At 51.7% G+C, this 20,628-nt stretch overlaps 1 protein-coding gene across 2 annotated transcripts; it reads right to left on the bottom strand.

The window, feature by feature from the left end:
* Positions 1 to 1,448: 1,448 nt before the first annotated feature.
* On the bottom strand, positions 1,449 to 7,726 carry ntmt1 (N-terminal Xaa-Pro-Lys N-methyltransferase 1). 2 transcript variants are annotated; one of them, XM_085965237.1, is made up of 3 exons: positions 7,492 to 7,726; positions 6,663 to 6,918; positions 1,449 to 2,739 (listed from the first exon to the last, which is right to left on the bottom strand). In XM_085965237.1, exons 1-3 carry the CDS (start codon positions 7,651 to 7,653, stop codon positions 2,483 to 2,485), a joined length of 675 nt encoding a protein of 224 aa, XP_085821363.1. In that variant the 5' UTR covers positions 7,654 to 7,726; the 3' UTR covers positions 1,449 to 2,482. The 2 variants fall into 2 exon arrangements, with proteins under 2 accessions (XP_085821363.1, XP_085821364.1); XM_085965238.1 differs by having other exon boundaries at positions 6,663 to 6,915; positions 7,492 to 7,725.
* Positions 7,727 to 20,628: the final 12,902 nt, after the last annotated feature.

The raw sequence follows: 20,628 nt of genomic DNA, 5'->3' as shown, positions 1-20,628 counted from the left end.
TCAATGTCCCTTCATCATTGGGTCGGTATCTGGAATTCTCCACCTAGCACCATCGTGGCAGCACCTTCACCACAAGGATTCCATTGGTTCAAGAAGGCTCACCACCACCTTCTCAAGGGCAACTAGGAATGGGCAATAAATGCAGCAACACCCACATCCCGAGAATGAATAAAAAACCCATGTATAGAAACAGGAGGCCATTCAGCTCAAGCCTGCTCCGCCATTCAATTAGATCATAGCTGATCTGTAGCTCAACTTCATTTACCCCTTTTAGTTCCATATCCCGTGAAGGCAACCAGGTATCCATGGAACCTGTACCCGAGCAATAGTCAACCTCCATCATTGATCCTTAGGTACGCTCCTTGCACTTAACTAGTGGTCGGGGGTTTATGACCATTTGTTCTATTTAATGTGGAGCACATGGGAGAACGAAAGGCTGTTTCTCCTACTGCTGATTTTCAATCTCCTCATCCGAAGATGCTGACACACTCTGGTACCTCGTCCGAGGGTTCAGTGTTCTTGGGCAAGTCTCCATGGTGAGCAGCAGCGAGTTATTCAACCAAGGGGTGCGCGGCCAAAACCGACCCGGTCCTCACTCGACGTCCACCTGTGCCCTTTCCCAGCTGGTGTCTCTAGGAGAGCTGCCGCATGCAGGGGCCCTGGCCGACTTCTTCCCCTCCCGGGTCTAGCGGCACCAATACTGCCGCTCCTGCCCCGACAGATTAGCCAGCTGGGCGCAGGCCGGAACTCGAACCTGGAATCAGGTAGCTGCACTCTCAGAGGGCCATGTAGGGGGAGCAAGAGTACCGTTTCGGAACACTGCAGGTGGCCCAGTTAGTGTAGGTGCAGTTTTAACAGTGCCATGGGATCTTTTACATCCCACCTGAGGGGCAGACGGGACCTCGGTTTAACGTCTCATCCAAAAGACGGCACCTCTGACAGTGCAGCACTCCCTCAGCACTGCACTGGAGTGTCAGCCTAGATTTTGTGTTCAAGTCACTGGAGTGGGGCTCAAATCCATGACGTTCTGACTCAGAGGGGAGTTAAGAAGCTCATGCAGAATACCCGAGGGTGCTGCTGAGCAGCAACGCTCCCTTTAAGCCGCACGGCACTCTGCAGGTCCCGTGCAGCCGGTGAGCCGGCTTTGAAATAGAAAAACCGCACATGCATGGAATTTCGAAAGGCCCGCGCAGCCTGTTAAAGGGGCTGTGCAGGCCAAAAATAATCCGAGGGAACATTGGTGAGGAGGCTATAAACATCAAACATGGAGTCCTGCATTAAGGAGCAAAAGAATCTTCACCCACAGACAAGCACTCGAGACATTTCATATTGCCCGTAGGCGGTCCGTGAAGCAATGAAGAGCGCTGTAGGAGAGAATTCCTGCTGTGCTGTCACTAACAGCCCTGTGCCAAAAGCAGCCATACTTTCCAATGACAAAATACACACACTTCACACAAAAATAATCCATTTATTTAATAAATTATGATATCTGATAAATTGCATTGTTTGAAAATTGAACCAAATTTCTTGGGTCCCAGAATGTGTTGCTGGGTCTGTACGCATTTCCTAACAACTCAAACTCCACACAATTCAATGGCAGCAGACACTGCAGACTGGGAGGGAAAGAGCAAGAGAGAGCAAGCGAGAGAGAGAGAGAGAGCGCGAGAGAGAGAGGAGGCAGAGATTGGAAGACGGCAGGGGGGAGAATTCCTCAGAGTGATTATCCCTAAAATAAAGGCAAAAGGGACAGAAAGACTTGCAGTTTGAGACTCGTTCCTGCCCAATCTTACCAAGAAAAAGCTGCCCATCAATAATGACCCAAAGTGCTTCAAATACAATGAGTGACTGAAGTGCAGTCACTTATTTATAGGCAAATGTAGGAGAAGCCCAGTTGTGCACAGCAAGGCTCCACAAAGGTTATGCGATGGATGGCTAGACGGCAGCTCCGACAGTGCAGCACTCCCTCCGAGGTGTCAGCCTGGATTATGGGCTCCAGTCCTGGAGTGGGACTTGCTGTTCTCCAACGTGTAGCTTTTGGTGAACGTAAACAGCAGGCGAGTTCCCTGCTGATTCTTGCTCACACTGCGTGTCAAACAGAATTCACAGCTGTTTAAAATATCCCCGTTTTACCACCTCTTCCCTGGAAAGCGCGCTCTGAAGAAACACAGTGGATCATGAGGTGCAGCTCGTCAGACACGGGCATTAATCCACTGACGCTGCAGCTCAGCATCCTGCTATTCAGTGCCTTGTTCTGATTTCCTTGATCATTGGATTCTGTCGCCTGGTAGAAAGAGGGTCCCAGGCCTTCAGCTCTGCAGTCCCCGCGCTGTGCTTCAAGTTTTTTGTATTAAACCCAGTGCCCCGGAGCTGTGTGCCACTCTCTCCGTCTCTCTCGCGCTCTCTCCCCCTCCCCTCAGACACTCGGTGCCCTCCCCCCAGCCCCGCTACGACCCCCTTGCCCGCGGGTCGAGGCAAGTTAGCTTCACCTCAGCGCCAGACTGTAGACCTGGTAAATCTCCTCAGGGAAGTTGTCCTGCTTCTCCTCCACCAACACCTGGAGCCCCGCCAGCCGCACGATGGCGCGCAGGGCGCTCAGGTCCCGGCACACGCTGCTGTCCACCTCGTCCTCGATCACCCCCTCCTGGCTCACGTTGTCCTTCACGCAGATGATTCCGTTCGGCCGAAGTCCTTTTTGGCACCTCTTGAGGAACTGGGTGAGGTGCTCGTCGGTCAGGTGCCCTGCAACAAGCCCAAGAGACATCGGGTGACTCCCTTAATGGAAGCTACAGAAAATTGTCAGGACTGTGGCACCTTATTCATGCCCTGACCTACGGTCATAGAATTATAAACATTACAGCACAGGAGGAGGCCATTCGGCCCATCGTGTCTGTGCCAGCTCTTTGAACGAGCTCTCCAATTAGTCCCACTCCCCCTGCTCTTTCCCCACAGCCCGGTCAATTTCACCCCTTCAAGTATTTCTCCAATTCCCTTTTGACAGTTACTATTGAATCTGCTTCCACCGCCCTTTCAGGCAGTGCATTCCAGATCACAACAACTCGCTATTTAAAAAAATGTCTCCTCATTCTGGTTCTTTTGCCAATCACCTTAAATCTGTGTCCTCTGGTTACCGACCAATCCGCCAGTGAAAACAGTTTCTCCTTATTTACTCCATCAAAACCCCTCATGATTGTGAGCACCTCTATTAAATCTTCCCTTAACCTTCTCTGCTCTAAAGAGAACAATCCCAGCTTCTCCAGTCTCTCCATATAACTGCAGTCCCTCATCCCTGGGACCATTCTAGTAAATCTCTTCTGCACCCTCTCCAAGGCCTTGACATCCTTCTTACAGTGCAGGGCCCAGAATTGGACACAATCCTCCAGCTGAGGCCTAACCAGTGTTTTATAAAGGTTTAGCATAACCTCCTTGCTTTTGTACTCGATGCCTCTATTTATAAAGCATACTAATGGCCTGTTTTAACTGACGGCTGGGAGATCATAAGAGGCCCCTTCTTAGCAAGCAATCCAAATTGAAAACTGTGGCCAGAAGGAAACTGTATTCTGCCTATAGGTCCGTTGATAATTTCACTTCCCATTGTGTTACGGAGCCAGACTCATCAATAGCGTCTCCGGTTTGAGCTCAGTTAGCTGTCACAGCCTGGGGGGGCAATCAGGGCATGTAACTGTCCTCAGGATCACCGGGCTGGGGGATGGGGGATTGACAACTCGCATCCCTGCTCCTTCTCACCCTTCAGAGATCCCCGCAGGAGAATGTGCGCGTGTGGGCACTGGCTGAGGACAGGATGGGGTTCAACTGTTACCCCACCCAATAAACACCCAAATGCTCACTCTCCATGATCCTCCTTGGGTTGAGGTATTGGGAGGCTGCTGGTATCCCAGCACCATTCAGCACCCTGTATTGGGAGGCCGCTGGTATCCCAGCACCATTCAGCACCCCTTACTGGGAGGCTGCTGGTATCCCAGCACCATTCAGCACCCCGTACTGGGGGTCTGCTGGTATCCCAGCACCATTCAGCACCCCATACTGGGAGGCTGCTGGTATCCCAGCATGATTCAGCACCCTGTACTGGGGGTCTGCTGGTATCCCAGCACGATTCAGCACCCCGTACTGGGGGTCTGCTGGTATCCCAGCACCATTCAGCACCTGTACTGGGGGTCTGCTGGTATCCCAGCACCATTCAGCACCCCGTACTGGGAGGCTGCTGGTATCCCAGCACCATTCAGCACCCCGTACTGGGAGGCTGCTGGTATCCCAGCATGATTCAGCACCCCGTACTGGGGGTCTGCTGGTATCCCAGCACCATTCAGCACCCGTACTGGGGGTCTGCTGGTATCCCAGCACCATTCAGCACCCCGTACTGGGAGGCTGCTGGTATCCCAGCATCATTCAGCACCCGTACTGGGGGTCTGCTGGTATCCCAGCACCATTCAGCACCCGTACTGGGGGTCTGCTGGTATCCCAGCACCATTCAGCACCCCGTACTGGGAGGCTGCTGGTATCCCAGCATCATTCAGCACCTGTACTGGGGGTCTGCTGGTATCCCAGCACCATTCAGCACCCGTACTGGGGGTCTGCTGGTATCCCAGCACCATTCAGCACCCGTACTGGGGGTCTGCTGGTATCCCAGCACCATTCAGCACCCGTACTGGGGGTCTGCTGGTATCCCAGCACCATTCAGCACCCCGTACTGGGAGGCTGCTGGTATCCCAGCATCATTCAGCACCCGAGGTCAGGAGAGAATTTCAAAGGGTAGAAAAACCCCCAATGGCTTGCTGTTTAAATGCCACCGAGCAGCTCCTCAGTTCTTAGATCTCGGAGGTACCACCGCTGACTGATGCCCTGCGGGGAATGGACGTGTCACAGCAACACAGGATGGGAGGGTGGGGGTAGCAGCCCCTTGGTGCAGTGACAGCAGAGGCTCATCACGGACTAGCTGGGGTACCCTGCTTGCCAGACAAGCAGTAAATCTGTTTAGAGATCATTTAATTTACAGAGCATAAATATTATTTGTACTGGGTAAATGCACACAGCCCAGAGCAACTCAACTCTCAGTCTGTGTTCAGTACAGGGCCCAGGGTGCTTTGATTCTCAGTCCGTGTTGCTCTCAGCTGGGATGAGGATGCGGGAGTTGGAATAGGCCCCCCGAGCCCTTGGACTGGGGAATGGGGGAAATCAGCTGGTGTCCCCATTCCTGATCTCTGGTGACCCGCTGCTCTACTGATGTGTGGAGCACAAACGCCGGCATGGACCAGTTGGGCCGAATGGCCTGTCTCTGTGCTGTGCATATAATTCTATGATTGCCAGAGTGGATACTGGCTGAGAATAGGGCTGGGCTTGTCTGTGACGCTCTCAAAAGTTGACTAACTTGTCAATACAGTCCCCGCCATTAATAGTGGGTGCGATTTGCCCGCTATACGTGCTGGCCGGTATAACGGGGTAGCGCTGTGACAGTACTCTACTATACACTGTAGATCACTTATAGATAGTCACCTTTGCTGCTGCAGTCTTGTTTACTGTAAACTGTAACCCCACACCACTTCTAGGGGATTAAAAAGGCTAAAGCTAAGGTAATTGGATCTTAAGTGGTGGTATTTACTTACGAGTGTTCTTGCTTTAGTGCAGCTTAAACGGGGCATTTAAGACACTACAACCGGCAACTTTGAAACTGTCGTTTATGGAAATTGCTAATGGTTTTCAATGTTTGGCCGATATAAGCGACGGCCCGGTTTAAACGCGGCGGTTTTAAATGGTGGGGACTGTGCTGTTTAGGGTCACACAGTAAACACTCAGTGGGGTAGCAGCGCCTGTGGGACATACATCAGCGAGAGCCAATGACTCAAGAGGTCGGAGAAAAGTGGTAGAACTTCCACATAGTACATTAATTACATCTGTGCTCACGGTCCATTCGAAATTCCTGTGCCCACGTTTAGAATGGAAGCCGTCTCTGTAAACTTGCCACGCCTCCGTTTTGCAGCTGCTCGCTCCTCAATCTGTCCTGCAGAGGAATTCTCCTGCTCCAACAAACTTGATTTCTCTGCTTCCCAAACTGCCGTAACGTTTTGCCATTTAAATATAAATACAGGAAACTCTCGATTTACCGGCACCTAAATAACCGGAAATCTCGGTTCACCGGCAAAATTCAGGAGTAGGTTCAGGTAAGTTTTACTTCATATTAGTGGCTGTTCCTGGATCTGTGGCTGTGCAATCGGGGTTCCTGCACTTGTTGCTAAGCAACAGGGACGCTTGGTCTGTGGCTGGGGTTCCTGCACACGTTGCTAAGCAACAGGGACGCTTGGTCTGTGGTCAGGGTTCCTGCACTTGTTGCTAAGCAACAGGGAAGCCTGGATTTGTTGCTGTGTGCGGGGCTCTCGTACCTTTTAACTATAACTCTCTGTAATCCGGACTGTTTGATAAACCGGCACCACGCCGGTCCCATCGGTGCCGGATAAAAAAAAGTTTCCTGTATCAGGTGAAAAGTATTAAATGAAAATAAAGACAGAATGTATGATTTTAAAATGGGAACTGAATTACATATGTGCGTGCCCCAGCAGTCGTCGCCCGCCCTCTAACCCAGTTCCACCTTCAGACTCGTGCGCAGCACCACAGGAGATGGACTAATATATTCGTTTTGCCCAGTGACTCACCTATCACCCACTGGATCCAGATGATGTCGTATCGCTGGGGCTGCGGGGTGAAGTCCTGCAGGCCGCAGCAGTAGTAGTTGTCCACGCGATCACCCTCCTCCCCCAGGTGGGCCTTGGCCTTAGCCAGGAAGTCCTCCGTCACGTCCACCATGTCGACGGCTTTAAACAGGGGCAGCAGCAGTCGCTTAGTGACCCTGCCGATCCCGGCGCCGCAGTCCAGTGCGCAGCCCGTCCCCGCTCTCCCGGAGCCTTCCTGCTGAGAACAGAGAGCGGCATGAAAGGGCGGCAGCGTAGCGGGACACTGCAGCCACGCTCCAGTGCTGTGGCAGGAGTCGGGCGGATGCACCAAGCAGAGTTCAGTCACTTCCCAACAAGAGGAGGCAGTGGCCCTGAATAGGGCGATAACCCCATTTTCAGTTGTATTAATAAAACTGCACCAGGTTCCCACTCTCAAGGAATACTTTTTAATGGAATGGGGGAAAAGAAAGAAACTATTTTGTTCTATTAGGCCAGCCGATTGCTGGTTCATGGAAGATTTTACATTTGTGATTATGCAAATTAATTTTAGCGGAAACTTGATGAGTAACCTGACCAGTTCAATTGCAAAGCGCAATTTCTCAACTGCGCCCAAAGCGGAAACTCTACCTAATCACGTCCGCCAGCCCCAGTCACATGTCCTACCACTATTACCCGAGGGGCTAGAACGACACATGCTAAGGCTTGTTTGGGGTCACGGAAGCCCAAAAGCTCATGTGGCTTTTCGGGGGTGGGGGGAAATAAACGCTCAAACTAGCGAGAAATGAGAATGCAGATAATCCAAGAGACTCACCCCAATTAACCGCTGCAGAAACCTCTTGGAGGAGTTGATGTCGATGCTGGAGATGTGTCCGTATCCCCCCAACATGCCATCCACTGTCGGGGGGATATTCTTCCAGTATATCCTGGCTTTGGAGTAAAACCCATCCTCGTCACCGATCACCTCCGCAGTCATGGTGCACGGTCCCAGCCCGATCGGGGGGGTGCAGGCAGAGCTGGGGGTCGACTAGAGGGGGAGGGGGAAAATGAGAAATAAATCCCACACGTACAAGCTGTAGCAACACAGAGATTTACAGGACTGGATTATTCCACAGAGAAAACTCGGCCAAGGGCCCAGAGCACGTCAAGGGGGAAGAGCAGCGGAGGAGGAGAGATACTCAAGGATTACATCGAATTTACAGCATTGAAACAGGCCATTCGGCCCAACCCGGTCCACGCTGGTGTTTATGTTCCACACGAGCCTCCTCGCACCCCCCGCCACACTACTTCATCTCACCCTATCAGCATATCTCTAACCCGATCATCATACCAGCAGTGAGCAGATGACACCAAGCTTGAATATTACAGCCTGAATATTGTTGGAGGAAAGGAAGAAAGGAGCTTCAGTTCAGAGGCGCTGGGACGGAATGGGTTGAGCAGTGAGCAAGGTTCAAGAATGAGTTGCTCCAGTCACAGACTCTGAACGATTAAGGTGAGCAGATTCTCAATCTGTGAAACAGAGAAAATTGGAACCTGCTCACTCCACAGGCTCAAAATTAAAAGCACCTCGAGAAGATCTTTCAGTGTAACGGCAGAGTCACCGGATGTGGCCCAGGATGGTCAGCAGCCGAGCGAGACCAGTGGTGTCACCGGGCACTATTTACTGTAACTGCACTAAAGGGTTATAAGATAATCAGATACTCTCTCACACACACTTATACACACACACACACTTAACACACATACAAACACACAGAAACACTCCACACACTGCTCGATTAGCTGTGGTTCAATGGCTAGCGCTCTTGTCTCTGAGCCAGAAGGTTGCGGGTTCTAGCCCCACTCCGGAGACTTGAGTACACAAATCCAGGCTGACACTTCAGTGCAGTACTGGGGGAGTGCTGCACTGTCCGAGGGGCAGTACTGGGGGAGTGCTGCACGGACGGAGGTGCCATCTTTCGGATGGGACATTAAACCGAGGCCCTGTCTGCTCTCTCACGTGGACGTAAAAGATCCCATGGCGTTATTTTGAAGAGCAGGGGGAGTTCTCCCCGGTGTCCTGGGGCCAATATTTATCCCTCAACCAACATGACTAGAACAGATTATTTAGTCATTATCACATTGCTGTTTGTGGGAGCTTGCTGTGCACAAATTGGCTGCCGCGTTTCCCACATTACAACAGTGACTCCACTTCAAACAGTACATCATTGGCTGTAAAGCGTTTTGGGACGTCCGGTGGTCGTGAAAGGCGCTATAGAAATGCAAGACTTTCTTAAAAGCTGATGCTTCCATTCTGTGTTCTTGTAAACATTTTAAAGAGTCCGACTTTCACCTCCTTTGTTCCTACACATTCTCTCAGGTGACCACTGCTCGTCAGACCTACCAGAGCGAGGGGCCGAGAGAGAGAGAGACTCAGAACTCTTTGGTGGGGCCCACCCTGAGACAGTTTGAGAAGCACTGGTGACTGGGGACTCCCAGGTGTTTACTGCCTCCTTGTGGCAACGGCAGTGGGCTGCCGGAATTGTATAAACAGCCGAATTAGACAATCAGAGTGTAACAGGACAAAGTGCTGCTCAGAACCAGAGATGCAAACAGCACAAGCAGAACTTTCAATCAAGTCGGGATTACACAGGATATACGGCACAGAAACAGGCCATTCGGCCCAACAGGTCCACGCCGGCGTTTATGCTCCACTCGATCCTCCTCGCGCCCACCGGCCCCGCCACACTACTTCATCTCACCCAATCAGCATATCTCTAACCCGATCATATCAGCAGTGAGCAGATGACACCAAGCTTGAATATTACAGCCTGAATATTGTTGGAGGAAGGGAAGAAAGGAGCTTCAGTTCAGAGGCGCTGGGACGGAATGGGTTGAGCAGTGAGTCAGGTTCAGGAATGAGTTGCCCCAGTCACAGACTCTGAACGATTAAGGTGAGCAGATTCACACTGCTCACTCCACAGGCTCAAAATTAAAAGCACCTCGAGAAGATCATTCAGTGTAACGGCAGAGTCACCGGATGTGGCCCAGGATGGTCAGCAGCTGAGCGAGACCAGATCTCATTGATGCTACCACCAGCACTGTACCCGTGTTATACACTGAGACCTGTACCCACCAGCACTGTACCCGTGTTATACAGTGACAGCTGTACCCACCAGTACTGTACCTGTTATACAGTGACAGACCTGTACCCACCAGTACTGTACCCCAGTGTTATAGTGACAGACCTGTACCCACCAGTACTGTACCTGTGTTATACAGTGACAGACCTGTACCCACCAGTACTGTACCCGTGTTATACAGTGACAGACCTGTACCCACCAGTACTGTACCCGTGTTATAGTGACAGACCTGTACCCACCAGTACTGTACCTGTGTTATACAGTGACAGACCTGTACCCACCAGTACTGTACCCGTGTTATACAGTGACAGACCTGTACCCACCAGTACTGTACCTGTGTTATACAGTGACAGACCTGTACCCACCAGTACTGTACCTGTGTTATACAGTGACAGACCTGTACCCACCAGTACTGTACCCGTGTTATACAGTGACAGACCTGTACCCACCAGTACTGTACCCGTGTTATACAGTGACAGACCTGTACCCACCAGTACTGTACCCGTGTTATACAGTGACAGACCTGTACCCACCAGTACTGTACCCGTGTTTTACAGTGACAGACCTGTACCCACCAGTACGGTACCTGTGTTAGTGACAGACCTGTACCCACCAGTACTGTACCCCAGTGTTATCGTGACAGACCTGTACCCACCAGTACTGTATCCGTTATACAGTGACAGACCTGTACCTACCAGTACTGTACCTGTGTTATACAGCGACAGACCTGTACCCACCAATACTGTACCCCAGTGTGATAGTGACTGACCTGTACCCACCAGTACTGTACCCCAGTGTTAGTGACAGACCTGTACCCACCAGTACTGTACCCCAGTGTTATACAGTGACAGATCTGTACCCACCAGTATTGTACCCGTGTTATACAGTGACAGACCTGTACCCACCAGTACTGTACCTGTGTTATACAGTGACAGACCTGTACCCACCAGTACTGTACCCCAATGCTATACAGTGAGACCTGTACCCACCAGTATTGTACCCGTGTTATACAGTGACAGACCTGTACCTACCAGTACTGTACCCCAGTGTTATACAGTGACAGACCTGTACCCCAGTGTTATACAGTGACAGACCTGTACCCACCAGTACTGTACCCGTGTTATACAGTGACAGACCTGTACCCACCAGTACTGTACCCCAATGCTATACAGTGAGACCTGTACCCACCAGTACTGTACCCGTTATACAGTGACAGACCTGTACCTACCAGTACTGTACCCCAGTGTTATACAGTGACAGATCTGTACCCACCAGTATTGTACCCGAGTGTTATAGTGACAGATCTGTACCCACCAGTACTGTACAGCTAGGGGCCAAATTAAAAAGCAGAACCACAAGGGTAATAATCTCTGGATTATTACCTGAGCCACGAGCGAATTTGGCTAGGACAAATAAAATTAGAGAGTTAAATGCGTGGCTCAAAGACTGGTATGGGAGAAATGGGTTTTGCTTCCTGGGACACTGGCACCAGTACTGGGGCAGGAGGGAGCTGTTCCGTTGGGACGGGCTTCACTTGGCCAGTGCTGGGACTAGAGTCCTGGCGGATCATATAACTAGGGCTGTAGAGAGGGCTTTAAACTAACTAGTGGGGGGGAGATTCCTAGAGAGCAAATAATAAAAATGACAACAGAGAAGGTCATAGACTTAGGTAGCAGTGGGGAAATTAAAAACCAGAGCGTGTCAGGAAGGGGCAGAGGGTATGGAGTAAAAGGTAAAGTAATAAAAAGGGCAAAAGCAGGAACTAAGTGTCACAAAACATATTTGAAAGTTCTCTATCTGAATGCACGTAGCATTCGTAACAAAATAGACGAGTTAATGGCACAAATAACTACATATGGGTATGATCTTGTGGCCATTACAGAAACATGGCTGCAGGGTGACAATGCCTGGGAATTAAACATACCAGGTTATTTAACGATCAGGAAGGACAGGCAGGAAGGAAGGGGAGGTGGGGTGGCGATGTTAATGAAGGAAGGAATCACTGTAATACAGAGAAATGATATTGGGTCAAAAGATCAGGATAATGAAACAGTTTGGGTGGAGGTAAGGAATAATAAGGGGAAAAAAACACTAGTGGGCGTAGTCTATAGGCCTCCGAACAGTTGCAACTCTGTTGGACGGAGTATCAATCAGGAAATAGTTGAGGCTTGTAATAAGGGAACATCCATAATTATGGGGGATTTTAACTATCATATTAATTGGACAAATCAAATTGGGCAGGGCTGCCTTGAGGATGAGTTCATTGAGTGTATTAGGGATGGGTTTCTTGAGCAGTATGTAACTGAACCGACCAGGGGGCAAGCAACCTTAGATCTGGTCCTGTGTAACGAGACGGGATTAATTAAAAATGTCCTAGTAAAGGATCCCCTTGGAATGAGTGACCATAACATGGTTGAATTCCATATTCAATTAGAGGGTGAGAAGGTTGGATCTCAAACAAGCATGCTAAGCTTGAATAAAGGAGACTATGAAGGTATGAGAGCGGAATTGAGTAGAGTGGATTGGGAAAATAGATTAAAGGGTAAGACGAAACATGATCAGTGGTGTACATTTAAGGAGTTATTTTACAACTTCCAAAAAATATATATTCCACTGAGAAGAAAAGGGTGTAAAAGAAAAGACAGCCATCCGTGGCTAAGTAAAGAAATTAAGGATAGTATTCGACGAAAAACAAGGGCATATAAGGTAGCCAAATCTAGTGGGAGGATAGAGGATTGGGAAAACTTTAAAAGACAGCAAAAAATAACAAAAAGATTGATTAAGAAAGGGAAGATAGATTATGAAAGTAAATTAGCAAAAAATATAAAAACAGATAGTAAGAGTTTTTATAGTTATATAAAAAGAAAAAGGGTGGCTAAAGTAAATGTTGGTCCCTTAGAGGATGAGACCGGGAAATTAATGGTGGGAAATATGGAGATGGCAAAAACACTGAATTAATATTTTACATCAGTCTTTACAGTAGAAGACACTAAGAATATCCCAACACTGGACAAACGGGGCTAAAGGGGGGGGGGGAGGAGCTAAACACGATCAAAATCACTAAGGAAGTGGTACTCGGTAAAATAATGGGACTCAAGGCGGATAAATCACCTGGACCTGATGGCTTACATCCTAGGGTCTTGAGGGAAGTGGCGGTAGGGATTGTGGATGCATTGGTAATAATTTTCCAAAACTCCCTGGACTCGGCAAAGGTCCCAGCAGACTGGAAAACTGCTAATGTAACACCCTTATTTAAAAAGGGCAGTAGACAGAAGGCTGGAAACTATAGACCGGTTAGCCTAACATCTGTGGGAGGTAAAATATTGGAGTCCATTATTAAGGAGACAGTAACAGGACATTTGGATAATCATAATTTAATAGGACAAAGTCAGCATGGTTTTATGAAGGGGAAGTCATGTTTGACAAATTTGCTGGAGTTCTTTGAGGAAGTAACGTATAGGGTGGATAAAGGGGAACCAGTGGACGTAGTGTATTTAGACTTCCAAAAGGCATTTGACAAGGTGCCACACAAAAGATTATTGCTCAAGATAAAAAATCACGGGATTGGGGTAATATTCTGGCATGGATAGAGGATTGGCTATCTAACAGAAGGCAGAGAGAGTTGGGATAAATGGTTCATTCTCGGACTGGCAATCAGTAACTAGTGGTGTTCCGCAGGGGTCAGTGCTGGGTCCCCAACTCTTTACAATCTATATTAACGATTTGGAGGAGGGGACCGAGTGTAACATATCAAAGTTTGCAGATGATACTAAGATGGGAGGGAAAGTAGTGAGTGAGGAGGACATAAAAAACCTGCAAGGGGACATCGACAGGCTAAGTAAGTGGGCAGAGATTTGGCAGATGGAATACAATACTGGAAAGTGTGAGGTTATGCACTTTGGCAGGAAAAATCGTAGAGCAAGTTATTATCTTAATGGCAAAAAACTGGAAAGTACTGAAGTACAAAGGGATCTGGGGGTCCTGGTGCACGAAACTCAAAAGGTTAGTATGCAGGTGCAGCAAGTGATTAAGAAGGCCAATGGAATGTTGGCTTTCATTGCTAGGGGGATAGAATATAAAAATAGGGAGGTATTGCTTCAGTTGTACAAGGTATTGGCGAGACCGCACCTGGAATACTGCGTACAGTTTTGGTGTTCATACTTAAGAAAGGACATACTTGCTCTCGAGTCAGTACAAAGAAGGTTCACTCGGTTAATCCCGGGGATGAGGGGATGGACATATGAGGAGAGGCCGAGTAGATTGGGACTCTACTCATTGGAGTTCAGAAGAATGAGAGGCGATCTTATTGAAACATATAAGATTGTGAAGGGGTTGGATCGGGTGGATGCAGGGAAGATGTTCCCGATGATGGGTGAAACTAGGACTAGGGGGCATAGTCTTAGAATAAGGGGCTGCTCTTTCAAAACTGAGATGAGGAGGAACTACTTCACTCAGAGGGTGGTAGGTCCATGGAATATGCTGCCCCAAAAAGCTGTAGAAGCTACATCATTACATAAATTTAAAACAGAAATAGACAGTTTCCTAGAAGTAAAGGGAATTAAGGGTTACGGGGAGCGGGCAGGAATTTGGACATGAGTCTAGGTTTGGATCGGTCATGGCCCTGTGGGTAGCGGAGCGGGCCCAGGGGCCGTGTAGCCTGATCCTGCTCCTATTTCGTGTGTCTAATTCTGTTAGATTCAGGAGATGGTTCCGTGATAGTGGATTGGCGGTTAGGATCAGATCAGCCATGATCTTATTGAATGGCGGAGCAGGCTCGAGGGGCCGATTGGCCTACTCCTGCTCCTATTTCTTATGTACCCCAGTGTTATAGTGACTGACCTGTACCCACCAGTACTGTACCCCAGTGTTATACAGTGACAGACCTGTACCCCAGTGTTATACAGTGACAGACCTGTACCCACCAGTACTGTACCCCAGTGTTATAGTGACAGACCAGTACCCACCAGTATTGTACCCGTTATACAGTGACAGACCTGTACCTACCAGTACTGTACCCCAGTGTTATACAGTGACAGACCTGTACCCCAGTGTTATACAGTGACAGACCAGTACCCACCAGTACTGTACCCGTTATACAGTGACAGACCTGTACCTACCAGTACTGTACCCGTGTTATACAGTGACAGACCTGTACCCCAGTGTTATACAGTGACAGACCTGTACCCACCAGTACTGTACCCGTGTTATAGTGACAGACCTGTACCCACCAGTACTGTACCCGTGTTATACAGTGACAGACCTGTACCCACCAGTACTGTACCCCAGTGTTATAGTGACAGACCAGTACCCACCAGTATTGTACCCGTTATACAGTGACAGACCTGTACCTACCAGTACTGTACCCCAGTGTTATACAGTGACAGACCTGTACCCCAGTGTTATACAGTGACAGACCAGTACCCACCAGTACTGTACCCGTTATACAGTGACAGACCTGTACCTACCAGTACTGTACCCGTGTTATACAGTGACAGACCTGTACCCCAGTGTTATACAGTGACAGACCTGTACCCACCAGTACTGTACCCGTGTTATACAGTGACAGACCTGTACCCACCAGTACTGTACCCGTGTTATACAGTGACAGACCTGTACCCACCAGTACTGTACCCCAGTGTTATAGTGACAGACCAGTACCCACCAGTACTGTACCCGTTATACAGTGACAGACCTGTACCTACCAGTACTGTACCCGTGTTATACAGTGACAGACCTGTACCCCAGTGTTATACAGTGACAGACCTGTACCCACCAGTACTGTACCCGTGTTATACAGTGACAGACCTGTACCCACCAGTACTGTACCCGTGTTATACAGTGACAGACCTGTACCCACCAGTACTGTACCCCAGTGTTATAGTGACAGACCAGTACCCACCAGTACTGTACCCGTTATACAGTGACAGACCTGTACCTACCAGTACTGTACCCCAGTGTTATACAGTGACAGATCTGTACCCACCAGTACTGTACCCCAGTGTTATACAGTGACTGACCTGTACCCACCAGTGCTGTACCCGTGTTATAGTGACAGACCTGTACCCCAGTGTTATAGTGACAGACCTGTACCCACCAGTACTGTACCCCAGTGTTAGTGACTGACCTGTACCCACCAGTGCTGTACCCCAGTGTTATAGTGACTGACCTGTACCCACCAGTACTGTACCCGTGTTATAGTGACAGACCTGTACCCACCAGTACTGTACCCCAGTGTTATACAGTGACAGACCTGTACCCACCAGTACTGTACCCGTTATACAGTGACATACCTGTACCCACCAGTACTGTACCCCAGTGTTATACAGTGACAGACCTAACCCTATGTAATGCAGGTACAGCTCAGCAAGCCAGCTACTGAATGCACTGGTCTCAGTCTGATGGACCAGTGTCAATCTAGACCATTGCAAATTTCACCCATCCAGCATGGATATCTAGCTGCTGTTACCCCGTTGGAGTGGCTATTGATGGTGTTGTGGTGCAGGTTGTAATGACAGGATGCAGCTCTCGTGGGCTGACTCTTCGTTACAGGCAATTGCCTATTTAAAGTCAAGCATATTTCTATCCCAAAGCGCTTTACAGCCAATAAATCGATTGAATGGGGTCTCATCAAACAGAATGCCCCTCCGACAGTGCAGCGCTCCCTCAGTACTGCCCCTCCGACAGTGCGGCGCTCCCTCAGTACTGCCCCTCCGGCAGTGTGGCGCTCCCTCAGTACTGCCCCTCCGACAGTGCGGCGCTCCCTCAGTACTGCCCCTCCAACAGTGCGGCGCTCCCTCAGTACTGCCCCTCCGACAGTGCGGTGCTCCCTCAGTACTGCCCCTCCGACAGTGCAGCGCTCCCTCAGTACTGCCCCTCCGACAGTGCAGCGCTCCCTCAGTACTGCCCCTCCGACAGTGCAGCACTCCCTCAGTACTGCCCCTCCGTCAGTGCGGCGCTCCCTCAGTACTGACCCTCCGACAGTGCAGCACTCCCACAGTACTGCCCCTCCGACAGTGCAGCGCTCCCTCAGTACTGCCCCTCCGACAGTGCGGCACTCCCTGGGTACTGCCCTTCCGTCAGTGCAGTGCTCCCTCAGTACTGCCCCTCCGACAGTGCGGCGCTCCCTCAGTACTGCCCCTCCGACAGTGCGGCGCTCCCTCAGTACTGCACTGGGAGTGTCAGCCTAGATTTTGTACTCAAGTCTCTGGAGTGGAACTTGAACCCACAACCTTCTGATTCAGAAGTGAGAGCAATAGTTTCCAGGCCCACTAAATTCAAACAGGACACAGTAGCAAATATGAATTAATCACAACAGGGCCAAACTGTCTAGGCTGTGTGTGGGAAACAGGGTGTAGTTTGGACTCCAATCAGGATATGGATAGGTTACCGGGATGGGCGGGCAGGTAGGCGGCAGATGCAGTTCAATGTCGAAAAATGTGAAACTATACATTACAGAAGGAAACATTCCTGTAATGGCAAGGCTCTACATGGAGTACAGCAGAGGGACGTGGTTTGCAGGTACACCGGCAGCAAAACCACAGATGGCCATTAAAAGGCAAAGAGAATCCATGGTTTGGTCGAGGCTTAGAATAGAAAACTATGGAGGTAATGGCAAACTTGTTCAAGAGCTTAGTTAGGCTGTGGTTGGAGCATTGTGCAGTTTTTGGCACCCCATTATAGAAGCAGTGGAATAGGTGTGGTGCAGATTCACGAGGATCTTACAGGGACAAGGGGTTACAGTTCTGAACAGTCTTGAGAACTTGAGCCTTTCATAAGCGGAGATGTTTAAGGGGTGACCTGATAGAGATTAACCAGGGTTTACAATAAGGTAAATGGAGATAAATTGTTTCCACAGGTCACTTGAGACCATAATAAGAGGTCAAAAAATTTTAAATAATCACAATTAAAGGGAACATTTACAACAAATGTATTTCTACAGAGGGCTGTCAGTGTGTCAGATTCTCCACCACAAATTGTTGTTGAAGCAGAATCAATTATTCTAAAGGGGAATTGGAGAGCTGCTGAAAAAGAGGAATATTAAAGGACATGAGGAGCAAAGCGAGGAGTTCAACTGGGAGGCTCATGTGTGCAGTGAAATGGTCCATTTCTGTCCACTCGATGATTTAATTCCATTCCTGGCTTCAATGAGTCAGAGACCAGGGGGAATTTAAAATGAAATAAATCTGTGCATTCTCGGGCTGCACAATATCCAGCCCACAGACCGTAATGAAGTGATCCCAGTGTTGGGGAAGGTCAGTCAGAGGTTGAGAAGTTAAGAGGGCCTCAGCTGGAACAACAGAATGAGACGGGTGAAGGGGTTTTTCTGGCTGGGATCGGTGCGGTGACGGGACAGACGGAATCTGCAGCCGTCGGTGAACTGGGACACGGGCCAGTCCCGGAATAGTCTGCCTGCTTCAACAGCTGTGGGGCCGGGACAGGTGGGGGGGGGGGCGGGGGCAGAGCCTCCCACTGAGCTGCCGAAGCTGGAATCCCAGAAATTCCACAGCTATATTGGGGAAAAACTCCCCACCTTGTTAGACCGACATCCTGCTGAGGGAGGGAGGGGGCTGAATGGAGTATTTCACCCTCAGAGAGCAGAATCCCTCAGCGCCTGTTGCATTCAACACCCGCGACAGAACGGTTTCATACCTAGCCTGTCTGATCACTCTGTGGTGAGACATAGAAACATAGCAGGAGTAGGCCATTCGGCCCCTCGAGCCTGCTCCGCCATTCAATGAGATCATCGTCGATCATCCAAATTCAGTACCCTGTCCCTGCCTTCTCCCCATATCATTTGATTCCTTTAGCCTTAAAAAAATATATCCAACTCCCTTCTTGAATATATTTCATGAATTGGCCTCAACCGCCTTCTGTGGTAGAGAATTCCACAGGTTCACCACTCTCTGGGTGAAGAAATTCCTCCTCATCTCTGTCCTAAATGGCTTACCCCTTATCCTTAGACTGTGACCCCTGGTTCTGGACTCCCCGACCATCGGGAACATCCTTCCTGCATCTAGTCTGTCCAGTCCTGTTAGAATTTTATAAGTTTCAATGAGAGCCCCTCTCATTCTTCTAAACTCCAGCGAGTATAAGCCCAATCGACCCAATCGCTCCTCATACGTCATTCCTGCCATCCCAGGTATCAGCCTGGTGAATCTTCGCTGAACTCCCTCCATGGCAAGAATATCCTTCCTCAGATAAGGCGACCAAAACTGCACACAATACTCAAGGTGTGGTCTCACCAAGGCCCTGTACAACTGCAGCAAGACATCCTTGTTCCTGTACGGATACAGATACTCAACCAGGGGTGGGGGTGGGTTGCGGGGGGGTAAGAGACAGGGGCAAACTCAGCCCAGTGCATCGGCACAGCTTCCCGGGGGGACCCGGAGGGGGAACAAGGGCGAGGGGGGGGGTGTTGGGGTCTGGGGGGGGCGTTGGGGTCTGGGGGGGGCGTTGGGGTCTGGGGGGGGCGTTGGGGTCTGGGGGGGGCGTTGGGGTCTGGGGGGGGCGTTGGGGTCTGGGGGGGCGTTGGGGTCTGGGGGGGCGTTGGGGTCTGGGGGGGGCGTTGGGGTCTGGGGGGGCGTTGGGGTCTGGGGGGGCGTTGGGGTCTGGGGGGGCGTTGGGGTCTGGGGGGGCGTTGGGGTCTGGGGGGGCGTTGGGGTCTGGGGGGGCGTTGGGGTCTGGGGGGGCGTTGGGGTCTGGGGGGGCGTTGGGGTCTGGGGGGGGCGTTGGGGTCTGGGGGGGGCGTTGGGGTCTGGGGGGGGCGTTGGGGTCTGGGGGGGGCGTTGGGGTCTGGGGGGGGCGTTGGGGTCTGGGGGGGGCGTTGGGGTCTGGGGGGGGGCGTTGGGGTCTGGGGGGGCGTTGGGGTCTGGGGGGGCGTTGGGGTCTGGGGGGGCGTTGGGGTCTGGGGGGGGCGTTGGGGTCTGGGGGGGGCGTTGGGGTCTGGGGGGGGCGTTGGGGTCTGGGGGGGGCGTTGGGGTCTGGGGGGGGCGTTGGGGTCTGGGGGGGGCGTTGGGGTCTGGGGGGGGCGTTGGGGTCTGGGGGGGGCGTTGGGGTCTGGGGGGGGCGTTGGGGTCTGGGGGGGGCGTTGGGGTCTGGGGGGGGCGTTGGGGTCTGGGGGGGGCGTTGGGGTCTGGGGGGGGCGTTGGGGTCTGGGGGGGGCGTTGGGGTCTGGGGGGGGCGTTGGGGTCTGGGGGGGGCGTTGGGGTCTGGGGGGGGCGTTGGGGTCTGGGGGGGGCGTTGGGGTCTGGGGGGGGCGTTGGGGTCTGGGGGGGGCGTTGGGGTCTGGGGGGGGCGTTGGGGTCTGGGGGGGGCGTTGGGGTCTGGGGGGGGCGTTGGGGTCTGGGGGGGGCGTTGGGGTCTGGGGGGGGCGTTGGGGTCTGGGGGGGGCGTTGGGGTCTGGGGGGGGCGTTGGGGTCTGGGGGGGGCGTTGGGGTCTGGGGGGGGCGTTGGGGTCTGGGGGGGGCGTTGGGGTCTGGGGGGGGCGTTGGGGTCTGGGGGGGGCGTTGGGGTCTGGGGGGGGCGTTGGGGTCTGGGGGGGGCGTTGGGGTCTGGGGGGGGCGTTGGGGTCTGGGGGGGGCGTTGGGGTCTGGGGGGGGCGTTGGGGTCTGGGGGGGGCGTTGGGGTCTGGGGGGGGCGTTGGGGTCTGGGGGGGGCGTTGGGGTCTGGGGGGGGCGTTGGGGTCTGGGGGGGGCGTTGGGGTCTGGGGGGGGCGTTGGGGTCTGGGGGGGGCGTTGGGGTCTGGGGGGGGCGTTGGGGTCTGGGGGGGGCGTTGGGGTCTGGGGGGGGCGTTGGGGTCTGGGGGGGGCGTTGGGGTCTGGGGGGGGCGT

This window comes from Somniosus microcephalus, chromosome 23 (genome assembly GCF_052327205.1).
Source record: "Somniosus microcephalus isolate GS21.2 chromosome 23, FLI_Smic_1.0, whole genome shotgun sequence".
NCBI classification, from domain to species: Eukaryota; Metazoa; Chordata; class Chondrichthyes; order Squaliformes; family Somniosidae; genus Somniosus; species Somniosus microcephalus.
This window is presented reverse-complemented; position numbering and strand designations above follow the sequence as displayed.